Source organism: Schistocerca gregaria, chromosome 2, assembly GCF_023897955.1.
Source record: "Schistocerca gregaria isolate iqSchGreg1 chromosome 2, iqSchGreg1.2, whole genome shotgun sequence".
In the NCBI taxonomy this organism is placed as follows: Eukaryota; Metazoa; Arthropoda; class Insecta; order Orthoptera; family Acrididae; genus Schistocerca; species Schistocerca gregaria.
This window is the reverse complement of record NC_064921.1, coordinates 423,895,584-423,912,084: the sequence shown is the minus strand read 5'-3', so window position 1 is coordinate 423,912,084 and position 16,501 is coordinate 423,895,584. Positions and strand designations below refer to the sequence as shown.

Here is a 16,501-nt window from a genome sequence, read left to right as displayed (position 1 = left end):
CTCCTACTGCGCGATAACACGAAACGAGTTGCCCTTCTTTGCACTTTTTCGATGGCCTCCATCAATCCTACCTGGTAAGCATCCCACACCACACAGCAATATTCCAGCAGAGGACAGACAAGCGTAATGTAGGCTGTCTCTTTAGTGGGTTTTTTGCATCTACTAAGGGTTCTGCCAACAAAGTGCAGTCTTTGTTTCACGTTCCCCACAATATTATCTATGTGGTCTTTCCTATTTAAGTTGCTCGTAATTGTAATTCCTTGGTATTTAGTCAAACTGACAGCCTTTGGATTTGTGTGATTTATCGTAACCCAAAATTTATCGGGTTTCTTTTAGTACCCATGTGGATGACCTCGCACTTTTCTTTGTTTAGTGCCAATTGCCACTTTTCACACCATACAGAAATTCTCTCTAGATCATTTTGTAATTAGAATTGATCATCTGATGATTTTACTAGATGGTAAATTACAGCATCATCCATAAACAATCTAAGCGGGCTGCTCAGATTATCACCTAGATCATTTATGTAAATCAGGAACAGCAGAGGGCCTATGACACTACCTATTCTACTCGATGATTTACCATCTATCACTACGAACTGTGACCTCTCTGAGAGGAAATCATGAATCTAGTCACACGACTGAGACAATACTCCATATGCACGCTATTAATTAATAGTCGCTTGTGAGGAATGGTAACAAAAGCCTTCCAGAAATCTAGGAATATAGAATCGACTGAGATCCCTTGTCAACAGCACTCATTACTTCATGGGAATAAAGAGCTAACAGTGTTGCACAAGAATGATATTTTCTAAATCCGTGTTGGTTATGTATCAATAAGTCATTTTCTTCAAGGTGATTCATAATGTTCGAGTACAGTATAAGGTGTGTTCCATAAGTAATGCAACCAAATTCATAAAAAAACATTTATTGAATATATACATTCAACTAAACAAAAATTTTCAAAATAGCACCCTCTTGTGTTGATACACTTCTGGAGGCAGTGTCTCCATGCCTGGAAAGCATCCTGGAATGCCATTTCCGGAATGTCCTTTAGAGCTGATGAAACTTGCGCCTGGACGCTTTTAATCATGTCCCAATGTTTTCCTTTCATGACTCCTTTTAACTGAGGAAACAAAAAAAAGTCAGCGGGAGCCAGGTCAGGACTGTAGGGAGGTTGGGGAACCAGTGGGGTCCTGGTCCTGGCCAGGAAGTCATTGACAATGAAGGCGCTGTGACTCAGCGTGTTGAACTTTCCACGTGTCTTTGATGTTGCTTCAGCAGTGTGAGACCCTCCTTTTCAGTCTTTTCAGAACTTCCAAGTAGAAAGCTGAGTTCACTGTAGTCCAGGTAGGTACAAATTCATGGTGGACAATGCCTCTGGTGTCAAAGAAGACAATGAGCATGGTTTCGATCGTGGACTTGTTCATGCGTTCCTTCTTGGGACAGGGCTATGATGGGGTGTGCCACTCTGAACGCTGCCTTTTTGTCTCAGGGTCATACTCAAAAATCCACAACTCATTACCAGTGATATCTGAGTTTAAAAAATGAGGATAATTTTCACACATTTCCAACATTTCTCAGCACCAAAGCACTCACATATGCTTTCAATTAATGGCTCAGTCGTCTGTCAGAGTTCAAACAATCGCATGCATGCGTCTCATTTTCGTCAACTCGTACGGTTGATGGCTGTCTACTGCGAGGTTCATCAGTGATCTCCTCTTGGCCTCCATGAACGACTTGTGCCATCGGAAAACTTGTGATTTGGACAAGCAATCAGTCCCAAAGGCATGCTGAAATAATGGAAACATTTCGGTGGTGGACTTCCCAATTTAACACAAAATGTGATAGTGTACTGTTGCTCTACAGAATGATCCATTGTGCTGTGTTACATAAACTCAAAACAGGGTTGACGGAAATGCATGCCCTGACTCTCTGGTAGCTTGCAGCGGAATGAGACAAAGAGCGTTTTGAAACTAATACCCCCCTCCACTTAGTCCAACCAGTTAAAACACGCTATGGTGTACCGTTGCGTTATAAAAAAAATTGGTCACATTACTTATGGAACGCACTCTGTATATGCTCCAAAATTCTACTGCAAACTGAGGTCACTGATATGTGTATGTAATTCAATGGATTACTCCTATTTGCTTTCTTGAATATTGGTGTGACCTGTGCTACTTTCCAGTCCTTAGGAACAGACCTTTCATCAAGTGAGCAGTTGTATATGCTTGCTAAGAAAGGCGCTATTGTGTCTGCATTCTCTGAAAGGAATCTGATTGGTATACCATCTGGACCGGAAGACTTGCCTTTCTTAAGTGATTTGAGTTGTTTCTCAACACCTAAGATATCTACTTTTATGTCACTCGTGCTACCAGGTTTTCTGGTTTCGAATTCTGGAATATTTACTTCGTTTTCTTTCGTGAAGGAATTACAGAAAAATGTATTTAGTAACTATGCTTCAGTGGCACCATCATTGGTAACATTTCCATCACTATCGTGCAGTGACGGTATTGGCTGTTTTTTGCGACTGGTGTACTTTACATACGACCAGAATCTCTTCGGGTTTTCTACCACATTTTGAGACAATGTTTCATTGTGGAAACTATTAACAGCATCTTGGATTGACATCCGCACTAAATTTTGAGCTTCTGTGAAACTTAGCCAGTGTTGAGGATTTTGCGTTCTTCTGAATTTGGCATGCTTTTTTCGTTGCTTCTGCAACAGTGTTCTGACATGTTTTGTGTACCATGGTGGATCAGTCCCGTCTCTTATCAAATTCACAACTTCTGTGTAATTGTTCCTGTAGCTGAATACCAGAAAACCTGGAAGTCCTTCAGTGACTGTCTTACATTAGTTCTGGCTAAAGAAATTGGTTTCCACTTTCCATTATAATGAGCAAATTTATGCCATTACTGTGGCTATGTTGAAAGGTGACGGAAACATATCAAAATTTTAGTTTATTTAATCTTTGTAAATATTTGCCCTTTACCATGTGGATATCACGAACAGTCTTACTGACTTGTAATTTTAGTAGCAAGCTTCTATAACTACTTTTTAAACATTAAAAAATATTTAATTTTAACAATAACAATGAAAGCAACATTTCTGTCTTCTGCTCTAGTGTTACCAACTTCTCACTTGTATTTTTATGCAGGTATTGATTTCATGTGTTGTGAGGAATCTGTGGTACAAGTCCTTGATGTGGGATCCAAGCATGAGCTCACTATGGTTGACACATAGTGCACCTAAACCACAAAGGGCAACAGGAAGTTCGTCGCCACACTCATCTTTCAAAAAGTATATGAAGATGTCAACTGCCTGCTTCACAGTGTCAACCTGAGAGAGAAAAGCAAAATTTATACATATATACATACACTAGAATGACACTATCAACTAATTACTTAACAAAAAATTCAGTACCAATGTATTTTTATTATATAACATCTATTTTTAAGTGTAATTTATGGGATAAGCAGGCACTGTGCCAACCTGTTATTAATCTCTTGAAGGATACCACATACAGTACTAAACCAGTAACAAGAGATGTTCTTCACTTCTTGTTTGTATGTGAGACTATCTCTTTGTTCTGTAATTACTATTGTACTGTGGCGCAGAGTGCCATAAATATCGGTATTTGTTCAGTGTATAAGTGTGCTATCTTTGAGGAGAGGCGCTTTGGGAGGATGTTGGCCACTAACGGCAGTTAGCCTCCGGACTTGTATCTGTGTAGAAGTGAAATGCTAATAAAGCTGTATCTGAGAGAATTCTAGTTGTTTACCTACAACTGTATCCTGTTCCCTCACTGATGGCCCCGGTAATATGCGTCCGAGTTACCGGCCGAAGGTTATTTACGCGCCTACCGTGTCGGGCTTCTTCGCGATCGCGAGGGCTGTTGTTCAGCTTCAGACAATGGCCTTTCAGCACTCACTGCCGCCCGGATTTCAGCAACATTTCTCCAGCACTCCTGCCATCGTAGTGGACATGCCGCAAGACTCTTCGGAATCCTTCAGCCCGAACATGCAGCAGAATTCATCGAGTGCCGCCAGTTTCTTCCAACCGCCAACGATCACGGACTCTGGCTTAGTTAGCCTAGACCTTTCCACGTGTTCCCCACAGGGTGTTATTTAGAACATTCCTAGTCCTGTGTCTAACGCACAATTCAATGCAGTTCGTGGCGTCAAGCGAAGTTTTGCTACTTTGGAAAATCCAGTAGTAAATACAAACTCGAATAAGTTCCCACCACGTGTGTATCCTTCCGTGCCGGCTAGTCAACAGGTGCTCAATGCTCGCCAAACAGCAAATACTACACCGAGTGTGCATCCTAGTGGACATGTGTGGTATCCTTGTGTTTCTTCTAATCAAGTCAACAACTCTGTGCTGCACAGTAATTACACTGACATATACAACCAGCCCCACCACTCACGGTCGAGTGAATACAGTGTGCATAACGGACATTCATAGGCGCACTTAAGTACTTGTGGCTTCTCTCCGAGCTACCACATCAATGAGAATGCACATTTTGACTACGATCCTCACACTGTTCGAGCGTCTGTCACTTTTCAGCCATCCCCCCGAGATCAAGTGAATTTTGCGATACCCGCATTATGGGGCGCCAATAATTTGGACTTGCTATCTTCTGCGTGCTCTACTTCTGTCTAAAGAAATAGGCGCATGTCGGCATTGACTGCAGTGGCGAAACTGCCAACACTACCAGACTTCAAACCCGCACACCCGCAGTTCTGGTTTAACCTGAAAGAGCAAACATTCAATGTCTGTGCTTTGGACGATGACGCACACTTCGCCTGCCTCATGAACCATCTTCACGACCGTGTCGATTTAATTTATGATCTGGTCAAAGCACCACCCCTAGCAGGGAAGTATGCTGTGACGAAACAGATGATACTGGAGCGGGTCTGTAAAACCAGGAGAGAAAATGTGCGACAGCTCATCTACAAAGAGCGTCTCGGCGACAGGTCTCCGTCCCAGCTGTGGCGGTGCATCCATCTTCTCGTCGATGAGCAAGTCATGCCTGATGACACGCTTGCTGAAATCTGGACAGAATAGCTGCCTTTGCCTGTCCAGACTGCAATCTCTGCGTATGAAGATAGAACAGTAAATGAATGTTTACACGCCGCTGACAGAGCATACTCCCACCAGGCAACGTGAGCTCCATGCACTGCATTCTGGACGTGACCGCACTAAGAAACTTTCTGACACCACGCCCTTGTCTGGTGCTGCTAATAACAAGTTTTTTAAACTAGCTGCCCTGCCTGCACCTTCAACTCCCCGCAACGACAGTGTATCGGCCTCTGTGGAAGACTCTGGGTCACATACTCCGTCACCTAGCAACTACCCACAGGAGCACAGGCCCGCCCAACCTTACTGTTTCTTCCATGCAAGATTCGGGGAGCAAGCTTGCAAATGCCAAGTAACCGTGTTCTTACCCAAACTCCAACTGCAGGTAGGCTGCGATGCTACCTCCTGTGATGTAAACAACGGGCACTATCCAACATTGCATTCCGTTTCAGACAACAACAGTAAGTGTGGTCTAGTCTATGTTCGCGATTTATGATCAGATGTACGTTTTCTGGTAGACACTGGTGCAGACTTCTCTTTGCTGACGGTTCGCCTAGCAACCAATAAAGTGTAACCACACAAAACAGTACTTTGTGCAGTGAACTTGTCTCCCCTACAGTGTTCGGGTTCTACTCTGTATACAGTGAAACTTTCGCCCGAGTGCAAGCTGGAGTGGACGTTTTTAGTGTTAACAATTGAAGAACCTATTCTCTGAATTGATTTCCTCAAGCACTATCAGTTGTCACTAGATTTTGTGCAAAATACTGTGTTTTACCCCCCACTAAACGAACATATTCCTTTCGCTCTGCCGAGTGACAGTTTGGCTAACACCAAACATGTGTGCTGTTCTAAGAAGTGTTTAAACCTATCGTTGGAGCTGCAATCTTGGACAAACAAGTGGCTATTGGAGTTCGCCAAGTTGCAGATGGAACGTATGGAAATGCTGCTGCATCTCCGAAACATACACTACGAATTCTCCTCCACACAACAACGCCTCACGACACTACAAGCAGACGACTCATCGGCTACAGACAAAGTCAGTCCATGCCAATCTGGTGTTCCTGTGCCAGTGCACGTTAACGACAATGTTGTGAACTCTGTAAACTGTGTCAGCACCCCCTCTTGTAATGACAGTGTATGCCTGAGTGCTCATGTTCGTTGCGTTCCGAATGGACAATTAACTTCCCAAGCTCATGGCAATGAACTACGGCCATCTGCTGTTCGGCCACGCCCACTCGTGTCTACAGCGCTCGTAGCAGCACAGCCCGCTACCAAGAATCAGTGTACCGACCTCGCCCATGTTAACATGTGTACAGCCTTCACGCAGCCTACAAGCGGTTGGCACACCTGTACTTCCGTGCCCTCAGCGCCACAGCTTTGCCCAACTGCTCCGCTTCACGGACATCTGACTGTCGTGCCGTGCCACGTATTGCAGTAGTCACTAATGGCACAGTTCATTGGTTACGTCTAACCGATGGGCCGCCCATATCGCAACGCGCACGCTACCTCAAGCCGGAATTTATGAAAATTGCAAAAGAACAATTAGATGATCTATTACGAAAGGGAATAGTTTAACCTTCTTCCGGTTGCTGCGCTAGTCCTATCCTATTTGACCAAAAGAAAGACAGTACATGGCTTATGGTTGGAGACTATAGCCGTTTAAATGCCTGCACCATCATTCATAAATACCCGGTTCCACACATTGCGGACTTCATCATGCACTTGCAGGAGCAAAGTACTTCTCTGTTTTGGACTGTAAGCATGCATTTCATCAGATTCCTATGGCTTCGGAAGATATTGAAAAGACTGCCATAACCACTCCCTTTGGGCTGTTTCAATACAAATTTATGCCGTTTGGGTTGAAAAACGCCCCCCAAATGTGGCAGCGTTTCATCAATCAAACTTTATCCCATCTAGACTTTTGTTTCGTATACATGGACGACATATTGGTTTTTGCTTCTAATTTGGAACAGAGTGAGGAGCGTGTCAAGTCGTGACAGATATTTTAGCAACTGCTGGTATTGAACTGAACAATAAAAAGACTCAATTGCACCAGTCATCTGTCACATTCCTAAGTTATGTTGTGTCGTCGGACAGTCTGACACCACCGCAGGACAAGATCAATCCTGTTCTCAAGATGCCACGCCCCCAGACCTATAGGGAATTACGCAGGTTCATTGGAACAGTTAATTATTACCGTAAACATTTGCCAGCCACTTCTGTGGTGCAGGCTCCTCTCATAGAGGGACGAGATTTATACGTGCTCACTGATCACAAGCCGTTGGTTCCTGCCATAAACAATCCTGCGGCTGATCCATCCCCACAACACTTTTGTCACATCAATTACATCTTGCAATTTACAAATGACATTTGCTACATCCGAGGAGCGGACAATGTCGTTTCTGATATTCTCTTGTGCGTTGGTGCTGTCACAACCTTAATTGACTTAGCGGACCTACTTCGGCTGGAATCGGCAGACCCTGATACCATGCAGTTAATTTCAGACCACAGCTCCTCTCTCCAACCGGTACGCTCTAGTTTCCCTCGCATATGTGACTTAGTGTGGTGTGATGAATCGACTGGTACGTTGCGGCCATTCATTCCTAAGCCCCTTTAACCAGGTCTTTGACAAATTACACACATTAGCACACCCTGGTGTCAAAGCTTCCACCCGCCTGGTGTCTAAATGGTTTGCTAGAGAGACATGCACCGCGACTGTCAGTTTCGGGTCAGGGCATGCATGTTGTGTCAACAGAACAAAGTTTCCAGGCACACTTCCCCACCCCTTGGCTGTTTTGCCCAACCACCAGGCAGGTTTCACCATGTTCATGTGGACCTTGTAGGCCCTTTGCCTCCCCTCCGAGGGTTTCCGTTGCTTGTTTACAGCTAATGACAGGATGACTCAGTGGGCTGAGGCTGTGCCTATTCCAAACATTACCTCTGAGACAGTAAGTCGAGCATTCTTAGATTCGTGGATCTATAGATTTGGCTCACCTGTTACCTCGCCACTGACCAGGGATGACAACTTATGTAAAATGTGTGGTATTGTCAAAATTCATACTTCCGCATAACAGCCCCAAAGCAATGGGCTTGTCGAGCGATGGCATCACACCTTAAAGTCTGCCTTGTGTTGCAATGACTCACTATGGACAGAAGCACTGCCCTTCGTGCTTCTTGGCCTTCGTGCGACTTTCAAGGAAGACCTCAAGGGTTCCGTAGTCGAGTTTGTGTTTGGCCAACCTCTGATTTTGCCTGGAGAATTAGTCACTCACACCCCACTTCCACAGGACCTCTGAACTCCCTTCACTTCTCGAGCGAGTGCGCTTGCACTGCAGCAAAATTTAGCCACCACCTCTGGCTACTCATACACCTCCGCGCGTGTACGTACCTCGCACGCTAGATTCTTGTGAGAATGTGTTTCTCAGAGATGTCTCAATCAAAGCCTCACTTCAGTCATCCTACACAGGTCCTTACAATGACGTCAAACGCTCCGAGAATAACATGGATATCCTCATAAAAGACTATGTAACCACGGTTTCACTCAACCGAGTGAAACCAGCTTTCATTGAGCCTCAGGTGAACCTCCCTGACTCTGCCCGTATTTCTCCCACTCCTGCTTCGAGTGGCCATCCATCTTCTCATACCATACATTCGGGTATTGATTCTCCACAAACAGCGTGCTTCTCTGCCGAGCACTGCTTCTTCTCAGCGTTCATCTAATTCAAGTGGCCAAACTTTTCGAGGTTTCACTCCTCACAGCTCTCGCAGTCGAACTGCCAACCACTCAGATTCTACCATTGTGTTACCATCTTCGTGTGACAGCTCTTTGTCATGTCGTTCAATCCATGCTGGCTCCTCGTTGCCTTCGGTCACACTCCCTCATCCGTCAGCTGATCACCCGAGGTTGTCACCTGTGCAGTCCAGTGCACATCTCACCCCCCTCTTCGCACATGCTTCCCCCTGCCATAGCTTTCCCACACCTCTCTGCCTCCCTACCATTGCTCGTACAGGTGCCACTCAAGAATTCACAACACATGTACACCCTCATGACATACATAAATTATCTGCTGTCGTAGATGGCGATATGGTGTGTGTGGTACTCACGTGTGACAATGTTGAGGGAGGAAGTGCAGAAACTCGTGTAGTGTGCTGTTTAAATTGAGCACAAGTGCTGTGTGTGGCAATTTACGAGACTTTGTTAGGCCTTCTGGCAAGGTGATTCTCCACCTGCCTGCTGACGAAGTGCTACACCTCCACTCCAGGACGGGATGTCGTCTTCAGCCGCCGGCGTCGCTTGCTGACTTCGACGTTGATGTACCGAGTTTCACCCCCCGGTCTCCTACCAGTCGACCACTTCCACCTGACACGGAAGAACTGTATGTTACCTTCCTAACTTCTCACCCCCCCCCCCCCCCATTCACAGGGTAGTACCCCATACTGCGTGGGGGGGGAGGGAGGGGGGCCTATGTGGCGTAGAGCGACATAAATATCGATATTTGCTCAGTGTATAGGTGTGCTATCTTTGAGGAGAGGGGCTTTGGGAGGCAGTTAGCCTCCGGACTTGTATCTGTGTAGAAGTGAAGTGCTAAAAAATCTGTATCTGAGAGAATTCTAGTTGTTTACCTACAACTACATCCCATGCCCTCAGTACTATTGAGAAAAAAATTATAAAACCAGAAAGAAAATATTTTCATAATTCCAATGATGATTAACTCTGAGATCATTGACTACATCTTATAACTACAAGATGATAAATGTCTTTTTACAGAATCTGTCAGTGTGCTGTTTACAATTTTTACTGTACCCTCATATAATTCAATGGATCGTTCAAAAAGAACCTTGCTTTATGGAATCCAAGACTTCTGAACCATTCGATCTTTTGATATTACTATCAGACATCAGTCACTGAAAAATGTTTGGCAAATTGTTAACCATACACATCACACGTGGTAAAACTGCAAGCAGTATATGATAGCCTGTCCAATTTCAAGTCCTCCAATAACACTGTTCCTAAGTGCCTTACTAATATGTCAGGTAGTATTGATAGCAATGGCAATTACCTATATTACTAAAAGGCTATTCTGGAACCTGGGGCCAATTCAGTACTGATAAAATTTAAAAATCTTTCATAATCTACTTGTTAATAGGTACAATCTTATGCTATAAGTTTAACACTGTAAGATAAGTATTACAGTTAGAAATTGTGTTTTGTCTTGAGGTAACTTAACTGACAGTGTGCAAATACACAGACTTCAATGATCCAGTATTTGAGACTGAGACTACTTAGATTAGATTAATTATTAATTCCATAGACCCACAAAAGAGGGAACCTCCTGGATGCGGAACATGTCAGATAGACACGTTACAAAAATGTGATTAGAAAAAATTGAGTATCATTACTGTTAATGATACTCATTCAATAAACAGTAAATTATGTACAGGAATTAAAATTAAACCTCTAATATTTACAAGTTTAATACTTACATCTGTTTTCATTAAATTCATCATTCACACAATAGCTAGTAACTTGGCTATTACAGCCAAGTATTGTGAAAAATTAAAGTAAATTACTCATTTCAACGATCCTCATTTAAGAACAGTCAAATCATGTACAAGATTTAAAATAAAACTTCCACTATTTACAGACTTAAGACTTACATCTGCTTTCCACACATCCATAATTCATGGAGTAGGTAGTTACTTGGCTGTTACAACCAAGTATCGTCAAAAATTAAAGTATAATAAATTATCATGAAAATGGTCTACTGCACTTGTTGAAAAATTCATGGATGGAATAGAAGGAGTTGGCCATCTAAAATTCTTTTAAATTGTGCCTTGTCTGAAACTAAACTCTTAATGGCTGCTGGTAACTTATTGAAAATATGCATTGCTGAATACTGGACTCCTTTCTAGGCAAGAGTAAGTGATTTTAAATCTTTATGTATATTGTTTTTATTCCTAGTATTAATGCTGTGCACTAAGCAGTTAGTTGGGAAGAGAGATGTATTACTTACAACAAACTTCATTAAGGGATAAATATACTCAGAAGCTGTGGTTAGTATGCCCAATTCTTTCAATAGGTTTTGACACGATGTTCTAGAATTTAGACTACACATTACTCTTATTATATGCTTCTGAACTCTAAAAATTTTTTCTCAGCTTGTGGAGTTGCCCCAAAATATGATACCATATGACATAATGGTGTGAAAATAAGCAAAATATGCCAGTTTTTTTATATTTATATCTCCTATGTCTGACATCATTTGCATTGCAAAAAACAGACTTGTTTATGCACTTTAGCGATTCGTTAGTATGTCGCTCAACTGAATTTACTGTTGTTGTTGTGGTCTTCAGTCCAGAGACTGGTTTGATGCAGCTCTCCATGCTACTCTATCCTGCGCAAGCTTCTTCATCTCCCAGTACCTACTGCAACTTACATCCTTCTGAATCTGCTTAGTGTATTCATCTCTTGAATTTATTATCAAGTTGTAATCCCAAGAATTTTACACTCTCAACTTCTCCTATTTCCATGTCATCATATTTTACACACACCAGAAGGAAATCTCTTGGAAGTTCTGAACTGCATGTAGTGGGTCGTTTCAAAGTTTAATGACAGTGAGTTGGCTATAAACCACTAATTAATGTCAGTAAAAACTTGATTAATGCCCTTTCTAAATTTATATTTGATTTACTATTTATTGCAATGCTTGTATCATCTGCAAATGAGACAAACTTGGCATCTGGTAATGTTATAGATGACAGGTCATTAATATACACAAGAAACAGTGGTGGACCTAGTATGGTACCTTGGGGAACACCATACGTAATTTCTTTCCAGACAGATGATGTCTGATTGCCTACTGCTGAAGTGTTATGTAATGACACCCTTTGTTTTCTATTAGTAAGATATGACTGAAACCACTTTGCAGCACTACCGCTGATGCCATAATATTTTAACTTATTTACGAGAATGCTGTGATTCACACGGTCAAAAGCCTTTGACAGGTCACAGAATATTCCAGTTGCATCTACTTTGTTGTCTAATGAATTAAGGACATTTTCACTGTAAGTGAAAATGGCCTTTTCAATATCAGAACCCTTAAGAAAACCAAACTGTGACTTTGGCAGTATGTTATTTTCACTAAGGTGCTTAAGTAGATGCTTGAACACAACCTTTTCAAAGAATTTTGAAAAAACTGGCAAAAGTGAGATCGGGCGGTAATTTGATGGCATTGCTTTGTCCTCTTTCTTGTGGATAGGTATAACTTCAGCATATTTACGCCAATTTGGGAATGTTCCTGTGATAAGTGATTTATTACACAAATAACTTAAGATATGACTAAAAGCTCACATGAACACTCTTTTATTATCTTTGTTGATATGTTATCACAACCACTAGAATGCTTTGATTTCAATGACTTTATGATGGATTCTGTTTCTTTGGGTGAAGTCAGTGTCAATTCCATTTAACTGAGATTGCTAGTGTGCACTGGTCTCAGATATTCCACTGCATTATTTACTGAGCCTGACAACCCCATGCTATCAGTAACAGAGATAAAATAGTTGCTTAAACGGTTTGCAACACAACATACTTTTGTTACCAGGGTTTCATTTATTTTAGAGCTATTTGTTCCTCCTCATTTCTGGTCCTACCTGTCTCTGACTTAACTATATCACATGTTGTTTTTATTTTATTGCTGGATGTATTTGTCTTCTTCTCATAATGCAGGTGTTTAGTGTTATAACATCAAGTTGAACACATATATTTCAAAAACGACACAACACATGTAAGTCACAGGGCAAGATGACAAAGCAAGACATGTTAACAAGGTAACATTCAAATAAGCACTGAGTCCAAGTCTGGTGGACCCTGGCCGGCTGGCCGCTTAGGTGGCGCGGCTGCTGCATGGCTGGCAGACATCGCCGCATGTAGAGGACGTGCATAATTGCGGTGGCACTTTGAATGATCTTCGAGTCACAACACTTTTCCCTCCTTTGAAATTTTTGCACTGGTCTTCGGCGTGGTGGCCTGTAGATTGCTAACGTCCATATACATTGTTTGACTGGCCGTAAAGTCTCTGGGAGGAGGCTTCTCGTACGGACGGAAATGTCCCCAATGATAATGGGTTGAGGTGACAGGAGACATAGGGGTCGAATCTGCTGGGGCCCTGTGCACCAATCTGCTCATTGCGGGAAGTCCGGTTGATATGACAGGAGACATGGGCGATGTGTCGGCATTCGTAGGAGAAGGAGGTGAGTAGAGTTGCTCTGACAGATGATGGTCAACCGGTACCTGCATGGGCACATCTGGTCGCGTCCGTTCTTGTGCTGGCACGGAGATGATGGTGAGAGGGCTGCGTTGTGAGTAATGAGAGATGCCAAGATCCCGAGCGTCAGGTAGAGCCGAAGGTAGCTTAGCGGGATTTGGAACAGGCGTTGCTGGCACACGAGACCGAAGCTGGTCCGAATGATGCACTGCAACACCCGTGTCCGTCTGGATTTCATACAGGTGTCGGCCACAGTGTCGTTAGATGAGGATCGGACTCCATTTTGGCCACCTGCCATATCCCCGTCCCCTTACAAGGTCGCTGGCGGTGAACCGGCCAAGCGAAGGCACCCGCGGCCGGGTGGAGGAAGGCCGCAGAAGATGAAGTAGCATGTGGGGCTGTCGGCCATGGGGATGAAACGGTAAGAAGCCAGAAATTGAAGAAGGGCATCATCAACAGCAGAAGTAGTCAGGAGATTCCTCATCTGAGCCTTAAATGTGCGGACCAGTCGTTCAGGCTCACTGTTTGATTGTGGATGGAACAGAGGGGCTGTGACATGCATGACGCCGTGACGAGCACAAAAATCTGCAAATTCGGAAGAGGCAAATTGCGGACCTTTATCAGTAACAAGAGTAGGGGGAAGGCCTTTGAAAGAAAAAATGCGGGTGAGAGCACTTGTGGTTGCCGCGGTGGTAGGCGACGTGCAGCGGACAATGAAAGTAGGCGTCAATTACGAGTAGCCAATAAGTAAGTAAAAAAAGGTCCCGCGAAGTCAGCATGAATGCGCTCCCAGGGCTTCTCAGGCAAAGGCCACGGTGACAAAGATGACTTCAGGGCGGCGGCCTGTGACGCACAAGGGCCGCAGGCAGCGACCATGTGTGCTATTTCAGAGTCGATGCCAGGCTAGTACACATGACGGCGTGCCAGTGATTTTGTGCAAGAGACACACCAGTACTCTTGGTGAAGGAGGCGCAAGACCGAAGCACGCAAAGACACAAGTACCACAACACGAGGCGAAGCATTGTCTGGGGAAAGGAGGGTAACACCATCCATAGCCGTGAAGCGGTAGCGCAAAGTGTAGTAGTTCCACAACGGATCAGAAGTCTTAGCGGATGGATGATCTGGCCAACCCATCTGAATACAGTGTAAAACCTGGGAGAGCGTAGAGTCAGAACCCGTAGCAGCCGCCAGCCGCTCCCCGGTGATGGGGAATTCGTCCACAACCCGCTGCTCGGCAACATCCAGGTGGAAACACAAAAGTTCGTCCCTATCGAATGCCAGATCAGGACCCATGGGAAGGCAAGACAGTGCATTAGCATTCGCATGTTGAGCCGTCGGCCGGAAATGAATCTCATAATTGAACTGAGACAAGTAAAGAGCCCAACGCTGGAGGCAGTGTGCAGCCTTGTCAGGAAGCGACGTTGATGGATGAAACAAGGAAACAAGTCGTTTGTGGTCTATAACAAGATGAAATTTGGATCCGTAAAGAAAAACACCATCTTATGAAGAGCATAAATAATGGCCATAGCTTCTTTTTCAATTTGAGAATATTTCCGTTGGGCATCCGTAAGCATTTTGGAGGCTGTAATGGAACTGACAAATAGACATCATTTTATTTTATTATACACTAAAGTCATGTTAAAAAAGCTTTTGCTTAAGATAATACTAAGTTAGGTGTTGCGATCAATAATCGATATTGGAATTGTACGTTCTTTGTAGCTTACGACCGTGATCTTTGCTCTACAACGGGTTTACGGCCACTTGAGTGTTGGCCACGGTTGAGTATAGTTGTGTATATAGTTTTGGCAATAAATGTGTTTTGATACAAAGAAACTGTGGAGTACTGCATCATTTTTCGATAGTCCAGTAATAATTAAAAAACCCGCACCTCTTCTTGGACCCATAGTAGCAAAGGAATCATCGCCTAGACAACGAGAAGCCACATGGACAATGCAGACGCAGCAGCATCAACTAAGGAGACATCATGGCCAGCTCTACTAAAGTATTATGCAGCCATTAGCCACACCGTAACGGTGTCCTTATGGTGCTAACTTTTCCTGAACAGTAGAGCGGGTTCGTGGCAACTGGGGGCTCGTCCGGGATTAAGACATTTATATGTACTGGATTGACGAAATCTGTTTTGCAGAAGTCTAATGACCACGTGGTACGAAGAATTGCAATACATGGAAGTCAAGGGAGACGAAAGGAAGCAGAAAAGTGGACCTACCACACGAGTGAGAACCCAGACTGAAAAGATAAGTACATTTGTGTAGTGCTCTTTATTCCTTGTATTATTTTGTGTGTGAAATTTCACGAAAATGACCATTGTGAAAGAGGAAAGTGGTGCTGAATCCGAGCAGGATTGTGAAAATTTGTTAGTCTTTGGGGACGTAGACATTCTGATAAAAACGGAAGATGAGTCAGTCAAAGAAGCGGATCAAAGTCTTAATTCATCAGAAAGTGAGACGTCAGACATTAAATCGCTGTTACAAATGATGGAACAATCGTTAGCTTTAAATCAAACTGTTGCAGCCCGCTTACAAACTAATGATGATCAATTGCAAAATATGAATCGGACGGTCGCGGACAGTTTTCGGGTTATAAATCAGAAAGTGTCGCGTCTAGAAGGAGCTATGAACAAAAAATTTGATAATGTCTTACTTTGGGGTAATAAACTTCGCAACGATATATCAAAGATAGACAAGAAACTTAGCAAAGCAGAAACAAAAATTTTGACGGTAGAATCTAAAGTGGGAGACGTAAAATGTAGTCTGAGTAACAAAATACAGTCTGTAAAAAATGAACTGGTCACAGACAGAGAGAAAAATGCAAAGTGTTTTGATAATGTTAATAGTCGAATAGATACAGTTTGTGTGAATGTAAAAGCTATGGCAGTAGATCTTGAAAGTAGAGTAGATTCTAAACTAAACTTTGTGGATGATAATGTGGAAACAGTCAGTAACACAGTAAAACTCCACGAGATTGAAACTAAGACAGATGTTAATGAATTAAAAAGTACCAGAAGTCTGAAATATTTAGCAATGATGTAGCTAACAGAAATTTTTGTATGAACACATGTACTTTATTATCCAATATTCCAGTTAAAAACTTTTCTAATGAGTGTAGTTTGCATCCTGTTGACTTTCTGCAGAGTTG

General features: G+C 43.1%; 1 protein-coding gene across 2 annotated transcripts in view; it reads right to left on the bottom strand.

Moving 5' to 3' along the window:
* The window catches only part of LOC126323887 (nipped-B-like protein A), a 486,440-nt gene that overhangs the window by 144,010 nt on the left and 325,929 nt on the right, over window positions 1-16,501 (bottom strand). For both annotated transcript variants that reach the window (XM_049994805.1, XM_049994812.1), the window contains exon 17: window positions 3,141-3,338. In XM_049994805.1, the coding sequence (XP_049850762.1) occupies window positions 3,141-3,338 (198 nt within the window). The remainder of the gene's footprint in view (window positions 1-3,140; window positions 3,339-16,501) is intronic.